The 11,499-nt window shown below is 45.1% G+C and overlaps 1 protein-coding gene across 4 annotated transcripts in view; it reads left to right on the forward strand.

Moving 5' to 3' along the window:
• The window catches only part of GPCPD1 (glycerophosphocholine phosphodiesterase 1), a 169,807-nt gene that overhangs the window by 115,881 nt on the left and 42,427 nt on the right, over nt 1–11,499 (forward strand). For all 4 annotated transcript variants that reach the window (XM_075339317.1, XM_075339318.1, XM_075339315.1 and 1 more), the window contains exons 13-15: nt 5,556–5,633; nt 7,943–7,982; nt 11,000–11,058. In XM_075339317.1, the coding sequence (XP_075195432.1) occupies nt 5,556–5,633; nt 7,943–7,982; nt 11,000–11,058 (177 nt within the window). The remainder of the gene's footprint in view (nt 1–5,555; nt 5,634–7,942; nt 7,983–10,999; nt 11,059–11,499) is intronic.

Below are 11,499 nucleotides of genomic sequence, written 5' to 3' on the forward strand. Positions count from 1 at the left end.
GATACTAGAAGCTTAGCAGTCCAGACCGGTAACACAGGGCCAGGGCACTGTGAGTTCATCGCCCCCAGGCCCCTCTCGGTCGGTACAGCAAAGGGCTCCTGGGGTGGCACCCAGATCCCACGGTGAGAACTCCGACACGGACCGCAGCCTCAGACAGGCTAAGCGGGCTTGCTGGGAACCTTCCCCGACTTCATCACGCGGTTCTGGATCTCAGCATGAGGACTCTCTGGAGGATGAAGCGGAGGTCGCAGCTCAGGGCTCTGATCCTGACGTTGCTCTCAATCTGGATACACCTGAAGGGGACGCCATAGTAAATGACCTTATAACGTCCTTCTACCAGGTGCTAGTCCTTCTCCCCCAACTCCACCTATAGAGGAGTCGGCTTCACAGTAGGAGAAACACCAGTTTAGGTTTCCCAAACGTACCCGGAGTGCGTTTTTCGATCATCAGAGATGCTGTCCAGAAGCACAGAGCATTTCCGGACAAGCGCTTTACTAAGCGCCTTAATGACACACGTTACCCTTTCCCCCCTGACGTAGTTAAGGGTTGGGCTCCGTGTCCCAAGGTGGATCCTCCAGTCTCCAGACTGGCGGCTAGATCCGCAGGTTGTGTCTTTGACTTCTCAGGCGTCGGCTTTTTCGTCCTACGCCATGAACGTCGTCCTGGACTCTGCGAACCGTACAGCGGTAGCATCCGCCAATTCGGTGGCAGTCCGCAGGACCATGTGGCTACGCTGATGGAAGGCAGACTCTGCTTCCAAGAAGTTCTTAACCGGTTTGCCATTTTCTGGCGCCCGTCTGTTTGGCGAGCAATTGGATGAAAAACCAATGGATGAGAGACATTCCGTCTCACGGTTACAGGATAGAGCTCAGCTCTTGTCCTCCGACTCGTTTCTGCAGATGGAGTTGTGATCCCCGTTCCGCTTCAAGAACGTGGTCGCGGTCTTTACTCCAACTTGTTCGGGGTACCAAAAAAGGACGGATCATTCCGGTCCGTTCCGGGCCTCATTCTGCTCAACAGACACGTGAGAACCAGACGGTCTCGGATGGAATCTCTCCGCTCAGTCATCGCTTCGATGTCCCAGGGAGTCTTCCTAGCATCAATCGACATCAGGGATGCTTATCTCCATGTGCCGATTACTCCAGAGCATCAACGCTTCCGGTGCTTCGCCTCCGGGTCGAACACTTTCAGCTCGTGACTCTGCCTTTCGGCCTGACGACAGTCCCACGGGTCTTCACCAAGGTCATGGCATCAGTGGCGATGGGCCTACACTCTCAGGGACACTCGGTGATCCCTTACTTAGACGATCTCCTAGGTCAAGGCACCCTCCCGGGTGGCATGTCAACACAGCCTGAACATTGCTCTGGAGACTCTCCAGAGGTTCGGGTGGATCATCAATTTCCCAAAGTAAAAATTGACACCGACCCAATCACTGACTTACCTCGGGATGGAGTTGCATTCCCCCTCAGAGATAGTGAAGCTACCGCTGGGCAAACAGCGTTCGCTGCAGACAGGGGTGCACTTTCTCCTTGGGGCCCAGTCTCACCCCTTGAGGCGCCTCACGCGCTTCCTAGGGAAGATGGTGGCAGCAATGGAGGCAGTTCCCTTTGCACAGTTTCATCTGCGTCCACTCCAAGGGCACATTCTCCGCAAATGGGACAGGAGGTCGACGTCCCTAGACAGGAACGTCTCTCTTTCACTGGCAGACAAAGCCTCTCTTCAGGAGTGGCTTCTTCCCACTTCTTGGTAAAAAGAAAAATCCTTCCTGCTCCCATCCTGGGCTATGGTCACGACGGACGAGAGTCTGTCAGGGTGGACAGCGGTCTTCCCCCACCACAGGGCTCAGGGAACCTGGACTCTGACAGAGTCCTCCCTTCAGATCAATGTTCTGGAGATAAGGGCAGTGTAGCTAGCCCTAAAGTCGTTCCAGCGGTGGCTGGACGGCAGGCAGATCCGGATACAGTCGGACGACGCCACGGCGGTCGCGTACATCAACCACCATCACAGAGCGCTGGCGGCGGACGCATCAGTTCAGGACTGGTCGCAATTTCGACTGCCTTATGTATTTCCTCCTCTGGCGCTGCTGCCCAGAGTGTTACGCAAGATCGGGTCCGACTGCCGCCGCGCCATCCTCGTCGCTCCAGACTGGCCGAGGAGGTCGTGATACCTGGATCTGTGGCACCTCACGGTGGGTCGACCGTGGGCATTCCCGGACCGACCAGACTTGCTGTCCCAAGGACCATTTTCCATCTGAATTCTGCGGTATTCAACCTGACTGGGTGGCCATTGAGTCCTGGCTCTTAGCGTTCTCAGAGTTATCTCTATCATGCCTTTCGCAGAAGGTGGTCTTGCTAGTGGCAGGCACATCACTTCGGAGAGTGTTTGAGCTAGCAGCGCTGTCATGCAAAGCCCCCTTCCTGGTGTTTCGCCAGGATGAGGTGGTTCTGCGTCCGGTCCCGGAAGGTCTACTTAAGGTGGTATCCCCCTTTTCTTCTCAATCAGGATATCTCCTTACCTTCTTTTGGCTTTCATCCAGTTCACAATTGTGAAAAGGATTGCACTTGTTAGATCTCGGGAGAGCACTCCGTCTCTTCTTTTCGCACACTGCGCCCCCGCGCCGTTCTGATGCACTCTTTGTCCTTGTCACTGGCCAGCGTAAGGGGTCGCAGGCTTCCAAGTCAACCTTGGCTTGGTGGATCAAGGAACTGATCCTTGAAGCCTACTGTTCTTCTGGGCTTCCGATTCCTTTAGAGCTGAAAGCCCATTCTACCAGAGCCGCAGGGGCATCCTGGGCATTGCGTCACCAGGCTACGGCTCAGCAGGTGTCAGCACTACCTGGTCGAGTCTGCACACTTTCACGAAACACTATCAGGTTCATGCCTATGCTGTGGCAGATGCCAGCCTAGGTAGGCGAGTCCTTCAGGAGGCGGTTGCTCACCTGTAAGAGAGGGCCGTTTTTTCGGCTCTTTTTATCGAGGTATTCTTTTACCCACCCAGGGACTGCTTTTGGACATCCCAATTGTCTGGGTCTCCCAATGGAGCGACAAAGAAGGGAATTTTGTTTACTTACCGTAAATTCCTTTTCTTCTAGCTCCTATTGGGAGACCCAGCACCCGCCCCTGTTCCCTTCGGGCTGTTGTTCTTTTGTGTACATCATGTTGAAGGGTTCTTTTGGTTCATGGTTTCAGTTCTCCGAACATCCTTCGGATTGAATTTACCCTAGACCAATTTATAAGTTTTCTCCTTCCTGCTTTGGCACCAAAACTGATGGGCCCGTGATGCACGGGAGGGTGTATAGGCAGAGGGGAGGGGTTACACTTTTTAAAGTGTAATACTTTGTGTGGCCTCCGGAGGCAGTAGCTATACACCCAATTGTCTGGGTCTCCCAATAGGAGCTAGAAGAAAAGGAATTTACGGTAAGTAAACAAAATTCCCTTCTTTATACTCCCCTTTTCCAGCGAAGCGGTCTCCGGCCTCAGCTGGCTGCTGCTTCCGAGCTGGCTCATTATGGTCATGCATATGCATTTATGCACGACACCGTGACCCAGAAGTAGCTGTAGCGGCTGCCGGTAACACGGCAGAGCCGAAGAGTTGAGCACCACGGACAGCAGGAGTGGGGACAGGTGAGTTTATCGCCATGTGCAATCACAGATGACGTATCATGGGTTGCACATGGACAACCCAGGTGTCCCGTGAATCATGGCACACGGACAGACATATGTGTTTTTAATATGTCAATGAAAAACGTCTGTGTTTTTCACTAACATGTAAAACAGGCCTAAGAGGTATAACTTCTCTTTTATATTTCTGGCGACATTGATGTATGAGGGCTTGTTTTTCGTGGGACGAGTTGTACTTTTGAATGACACCGTGATGTACTGGAAAGCAGGAAAAAAAATTCTAAGTGTGGTGAAATTGGGAAAAAAGTGAAATTCCAAAATATATATTATTTTTATTTACTTTAAGGTAAAACAGACCAGGCAATATAGTTATTCAGTTCAGTACAATTACGCGGATACCAAACATGCATAGTTGTTTGTTTGTTTTTTGGGGGGTTTTTGGTTTGTTTTTTTTTATTTAAAGGTGGTGAAAAAAAATGTTCTGATATTTTGTAAAAACATTTAATTCCACTTGTGCCACCAATGCCTGGGACCTGTGACAAATTCTAGTTTGTGGAGCTGTGGAGGGCTTATTTTTTTGTGACTTGAACTGAACTTTATATTGATTCCGTTTTCGAGTGAATATGAGGTTTTGATTGCCTCTTATTGCAGTGTTGCGAGCGAAAAAAAAACACGTAATTTTTGGGTTTCAATTTTTTCTCATTATTTGGTTTCATATTTAGAGTTTGATTGCTTTTTATGGTTGTAATGATGCCAAATATCTGGGGTATTTTTATTTTTAATGGGGGGGGAATGGGGATTTGAACTTTTTGTATTTTTATTTATTTACTGTATTTTCTAGTTTCTTAGTGGAACTTGAACTTGCGATCGCTCAATCCCTTTTTAGATACATAATAATAGTTACTAAAGTACTGCTGTGTATACTGAAAATCACGGTCTTCTATGAACACCAGCTACAGGCTGACTGTCATAGTACTAAAAAAAGTACTAAAAAAAAAAAAATACAGCTGCACTCTAAAATTCCCAGACATGTAGGTTTTTAGACCCGATAGATGCATTTCAAGTTAGGGTCCCGGTATATAAAAGATCACCTTGTCTGGTTACTGGGCTTACATGTATTGGTCAATGCATAAACTAAATATCTTTTTTTTTTTTTCTTCTTCTTCAAGTATTGCTATTGCAGTAATGCAGTGCCAGAGCTCCCTTATTTAATGTTCGCATTTTGGAGTGCGGCTGTATGTATTTTTGTAGTTTATATTGTGTTTTCAGCTGGCACCTGTTCACACGTTGGATGTGCAGTTCAGTCTTTTTGATATATTTGTTTCATAGAAGTACCATCATGTCAAGCACGGAAGTCTTCCGTAGACCCTCAGCCATTGTCATGGCACCTATTAGTATTCTGCGATCATGTTGCTGATGGACACATAGAATGATGCGTCCCCCTGCCAGCACGCTGTAAATACTGCTGTTAGTGACAGCGACATGTAACAGGCCAACAACTGTTGGTGAAGCTTTGCTTCATCTGCAGCTGTTGGAGGCAGGTGATGGCTAAATATCACAGCCATCATCTGCCAGGAAAGATGCTAAGCCTGCATCAAAGTCAGGGATCCAGCATATGAGGAGTTAAAGTAAAGGGGACAAATGCCTGATCTCCTGGGGCACATATAGAAGTCTGTATTTCTCAGTTTAGCTTTCAATATGAGACTCCTTATGATGGTAAGAAAAGGGCAATTTTAAAAGTTTGCCCAGGTGTAGAAAAACTGTGCCTGCTTTCCTCCAAAGACTGCGCCACACGTGTCCATGGGTTGTCTGGTATTGCTGCGATTGAAGCGAGTTGGGCTGAGTGTCAGCTTTGTGTGATACGGATTTCTTCTTCTTTCAGCCATACATGGGTGTGAGTGTATATTACATATCACTTTATTATTCCCTGTACAGAAAGCTAATGCTGCATCTGTGGAGCTATTTGAGATCCCTGTGAAGGATCTCTCGTATGACCAGCTTCAGTTATTAAAGGTAATTTTCTGCTTTGTAATACTTCATGTCACTATATGTAGTCACCTTATTTTTCCTGATGTGTAACTAAGGGGAATCTGTGCAGAAACGGCCAGAATCAAACCATGTCCACAGTGAAATCTATGATAGAAGTATGCTTTCCTCAAAATCAGCACTGGGACGAGTGTCTACTGAACGACTCACATCTCAAAGGGAACATGTCACATCCGATTTACGCAATTAACCTGCAGATAAAGGGGTTGATCTGCCCGTTAATTGCGTAATGTGGGTGTCTGGCCGTGGTATTGAGAGTGCAGCACTCTAGAGAAAGTGACTTTTATAAGCCTTTCAGGAGCTGCCAGCTTTCAGTCATTTTGTTGCCGCTTACAGAATTGAAGGCAATCTGTCACTAAATTTTTGCTCCCCCATCTGAGAGCAGCATAATATAGAGACAGAGATCCTGATTCCAGCAAGTTGTCACTTACTAAGCTGTTTTCTGTCAATTTAATAAAATCAAAGTTTTCTCTGCTGCAGATCTAGCAGTTATACAGAGCTCATGAATATGCTGGGCTACCTGGCAGCCCGCCAAGTAGTCCTGTAATGATAATCTACTGCTGATTAACAGTGATTTTATTAAAGGGAACCTGTCAGGTCCCATATGTGTTCTAACCTACAAGCAGGTGATGTGTGGCCTAGATACCCCTTCCTACCCATTCCTTTGTTGTAATATTGTGTAATATGAATTTATAAAAAAAAAACAACGTTTTATAACTTGTGTTCCCTATGTAAATGGTCTTGTCCCCTGGAAGTCTCTTCGCCCTGTGGGCGTTTGCATGCTTTCCATAGTATCACACCGCAGTGGGCGGGATACCATGGATTTACATGAGCGACGTCCCCGTCCGCTCCTGGAGATCCCATGCGTGCGTGCTTGCCATTCCCGCAGCCTTGTTATCTGGGTGCATCCTTGTCGGTTTCACAAGCGCACTGCACATGATCAGAAGACTCCTTCGGTTCCAACCATGCGCAGACCGCGTCGAGACCCGGCAGGAAAACACCCAGATAAGAAGGCTGCTCAATTGACAAGTGCGCACGCACGGTACCTCCAGGAGCTGACTGACGTCGCTCATGTAAATCTATGGTATCACGCCTACTGGGGCGTGATACCATGGAAAGCATGCAAAAGCCCACGGGGCGAAGTGATGCCTAGGGGATTAGACCATCTGATTACTTACATGTTTCCCTATGTAAATAATCAAACTTTTTTTCATACATTCATATTACAACACAGGGATGAGTAGGAAGGAGTTCCTAGGCCACACATCACCCTGCTTGTAGGTTAGAACATGTATGGGACCTGACAGGTTCCCTTTTAAAACTACTCTAAGCAGCCCAATAAGTGACACACTGCTGGAATCAGGATTTCTGCCCTTACTTTATGCTGCTCTCAGATTAGGTGGTAAACACATGGGGACAGATTCCCTTTAAGCATACCCCAAACCTTTGACGGACAGCTGGCTTAGCTCATCCTGGCTTTCAGTCAGTGCTGGGCTTCCCCTACAGCCGCCGCTCAGTGGTGTGAATGCGGACTGTAGACACACCATGCACGCCTGTATGACTGGAAACCGGCAGCTTCTGGAAGAAATATAGTTCATTTTCTCAGTGTGCCGCACTTAAGTGCTCTAAGGGTTCCCTCACATCTACGCCAAGTGCAATAAACGATAAACTATTAAAAAAAAAAAACAAAACTTGCACCAATATTAGTAAGGCAGTGCTGAGCTGCAATTTTTTTGTTTTTAAATGATCAGCTGTTTTTCGGCCTGAGGAAAACATTGCAGCATTGGCTTGTAAAACAGAATGCAAGTCAATGGGTGCAAGAAAGAAAAGTGACACCACCTGGACCATCTGTATGTTGTCCATGTTTTACAGATATATTCCCATTCTGTAGCCTAGAACACTGTAAATGATTTGTAGAATATTAGCTGCTGAGAAAAAACCGCATGTCATACGGATGGTACACGCATGTCTTACAGATGCTAGGCAAGAAAAAAAAAATCACACACTCGCATTGCACTCACATGACATATGGAATACCAAACTGATTTCACTCGTCCCATTTTTCTGAATGAATATCAGACCGAATTCTTATTTTCAGGTGTGAGTGAATCCTCAGGCTTTGAAACGCTATTAACCTGCTCATTGACTTTCCCTTTTACCACTGTAACTGGATGATTTTATCAAGGATACTGACTGCTAAACATCTTATGGTCTCAAATTGTATAATGTATGCAAATCCTTACAATCCTTTTTGTTTTATTTTTTTTTTCCCCCAGTTGGCTCATGTGACTGCTCTAAAGTTACAAGATCATTCTGGTATGTACATCTCTGATATTAAGGGGTTTTACAAAGTTAATATCTTAGCCCCTATATAGTCAAAAGGAAACAACTTATTGATTGCAAGAGGTCCAACTGCTCAGGCCACCACCGATCTTGAGAACAGGGCCCTTTAAAGGGAATCTGTCCTCAGGTTTTTGCTACCTCAGCTGAGAACAGCATAATGTAGGCAAAGAGATCCTGAATCGGGTATCCCGTATCACTTACATTACTGGGTGCAGCCATTCTGATACAATAGGAATGTTTAGATTCAGCAATGTAACAGAGCTGAGAGAGCTGCCCCCACCCACACCAATCTCTGTATAAAGATTGACACTTCATTGCCAATGTACAATCAGGGGAGGGGGTGTGCCGGACTGCCGTGTGCGTGACATTGTGTGCTGAGCAATGATAAGTTCTGCTGGTTAAACAAACAAAGCAAATAAAAAAACGGATGGGACTTTCTCTTACGGTATAACCCTTGCAGCATGTTGTCCTCAGCTTACATAGCAAAAATCTGTTGACTAATTCCCTTTAAGAGCCCCATCCAAGTGGAGCAGAGCTCAAGCTTGTGCACCATCACTCCATTAATTGGAACCACTGGAAATGGCCAAGAACAGCCCTCCTCCATCTCTAGCTATCCAATAGACAATGAATGGAGTAGATGTGCGAATGCATTACCTCTTCACCATTCGGACAGACTTCTCCGTAATTGCTATGGTTGTTAATCTATGTGAAAGTGCAAATAAAGAGCATTTCGTTGGCAATTACATTGCTATGGTGAAGCATTTGCTTCCCTCCAGGTTCTCTCTTTTAGTGTAGATGTGCAACACTGATTTCTTTAAAGGCAGTCTTTCAGGTTAGATAAAGCTATTTATCTACAGGTTAATGGGTTATAAAGGTGTCCATCTACAATACAGAAAGTGCAGCTTCCGAGAGCAAATGGTCATACAGGGTTACCGTCGCATCTGCAGGCATTGTGATTGGCTGAAAACATGACTGACAGCGGGCTGGCTCTGCACTCGTGTGCTGCAGACCGAGCTGCCAAAACCCTGGGGCGAACTGCCAGCCCCCAAGAGCAGCGATTGTAGCCTAACCTCTGACTGAATGCCGCAGGCACCGAGGAGGAATAAAGTTTATTTCCTCCCACCCAGTGCCACACACTCAGTACTGCAGGCACCTTCATAACACTATCTACCAGCAGATTAAGCCTATATTTACACAGCAATAGTTACATAATACTGGAGCTTGGTGAACACAGACAAATCCTCTAGTGCAGCTTATCACCCAGCAGCAGTGATCAGAGAAAATGAAAAATGCCTCCCATGAAGCAGATTCATTCTCCTCCTCCTCTTCTTCTTTTTTTTTTTCCTCTCCTATCCTAAAAAAAAGCTTTAATATAACACACATCTCAGGATTAACAACCTATTTCCCACAATCAAATAATATAGCTTATAATAGAACACTGGTGATACAGGCATGTAAGTAAGTATATATATATATATATATATATATATATATATATATATATATATATATATATATATATATATATATATATATATATATATGGCACTATATCTTTCTGTTATTCATCTTTCCCATCATGAGTAATTTGTGCACCACATTCTGCGGTACTCGTTGTCTAACAAGCCATGACTCAGTGTAGCTGTCTACAAACACAGCAAGATGACATCTCCCTCACTGAAGACAGAGGGGCAAGGTCAAGGCAAACCTCACAGCTCTGCAAGAATGAATTAAGAGCTTTTCTTCTTGGTTCTTCAGTTGTTAATTGAAATATACTGGTTGCCACAGGTGGATTACCCGACCATGAACTGTGATTTCGTTGCAGACCTTGCTCTTATATTGAGTCAGTGTATTCTTGTTTTGTTTATTGTATATTATCTTGTTTAAAAAAAAAAAAATCTGTCTTCAAATACTGTATTAAGCTATGTGCGCACGGTGTGTTTTTAGTCAGAAAACTGCATGACTTTGCTTCCCCGGCAAAGTCTGAGTCTTCATTCTTGCTCTCTGCACAATGTTTTGTTGTTTTTTTTTTATTGTTTTTTTTGGGTTTTTTTTAAAGCTGTGTTTTTGAGCTGACAAAAACCGTCAATTTTTTCTGCGTTTTTCTGCATTTTTTCACCCATACAATGCATTTGAAAAACGCAGGAAAAAAAACCTCGGTAAGGCTATGTGCGCGTTTTTGCGCGTTTTTCGGGTGCGTTTTTGGCCTCAAAACTGCATGACTTTGCTTCCCCAGCAAAGTCTATGAGTTTTCATTATTGCTGTCCGCACACAACTGTTTTTTTAAGCTGCGTTTTTGAGCTTGAAAAAAAAAAAATGGACATGTCAATTCTTTCCTGCGTTTTTCTGCGTTTTCTGCCCATGCAATGCATTGGAAAACCGCAGAAAAACGCAGAAATCAAAAACGCAGCCAAAAACGCACCAAATCGCGGTAAAAACGCATGCGTTTTTTGATGTGTTTTTTCGACGCAGGTGCGTTTTTGTGCGTTTTTTAGCGGCCAAAAACGCAGCGTCAAAAAAACGCAGCATGCGCACATAGCCTAAAACACGCAAAAACACATGCAGTGTTTTTGTGGGTTTTTTTTCTGGCCAAAAACGCAGCATCTTTGTGGTCATAAAAAAAAAAAACAAACAACGTGCACACTCAAAACCTTAGGAGTTTCTGAATTAAAGAGGTTGAATTGGTGATAAATTGCAGATTTCTGGGGCCCCAACCACTAGGACTATCAGTCCTGAGAACGGGGCTAATAAGGCCCCTGATTGAGTAGGGCAATGATTGTGCACTTGTCTGTCTGCCCGTAGACAATAAAGGGAGTGACGGGGCAGTATTTCGTTACTTTATTTCTTGAATTCTGGATTTAACATTGTGAGGACAAAAAAGTCCCTTTCCATTGTCCACCCTGTTACCTACTCTGCTTGAGGTTTGCATGAATTTAGAACACGTTTTTAGAAAAATATTATAACCTTTTAATTGTTTTCTTTACTCGCAGACTCCACTGAAGACGAATGCTCTGTGTCTGACAATCAGCCTTTTCCTTCCCTTCAAACGGTAAAGATTTTTATTCTATTTTAAGAGGGTTGTCCGGTCGAAAGCGACAAGTCTGCATGCAGTCTGTGACTGCAGACCTGTGAATCCTCTTGTTACGTGACCATAAGTTTGCGATATGCAGATCCCAGCCAGGATCAGACTAGACTGTTTCTGGCACGCTCAGTACAAATAAATGTATTGTGGAAAGTCAGAAACAGTCTAGTCAGGTTATGGCCAGGAGTCTGCATATTGCATACTTACGGTCACACAACGTGAGGATTCACAGGTCTACAGTCACATAGAATGAATGCAGACTTGTCATTTTAGACCAGAAAACCTTCTCATAGTCTATCCTTCCGAATAGAAATGTGCTTAATAAGTGTGTATGTGTAATAAATATACAGTATTTATCGGATTATAAGACACACTTATCCTCCCAAAAATTTGGGTGGAAAATGAGGG

Source organism: Anomaloglossus baeobatrachus, chromosome 3, assembly GCF_048569485.1.
Source record: "Anomaloglossus baeobatrachus isolate aAnoBae1 chromosome 3, aAnoBae1.hap1, whole genome shotgun sequence".
NCBI lineage: Eukaryota > Metazoa > Chordata > Amphibia > Anura > Aromobatidae > Anomaloglossus > Anomaloglossus baeobatrachus.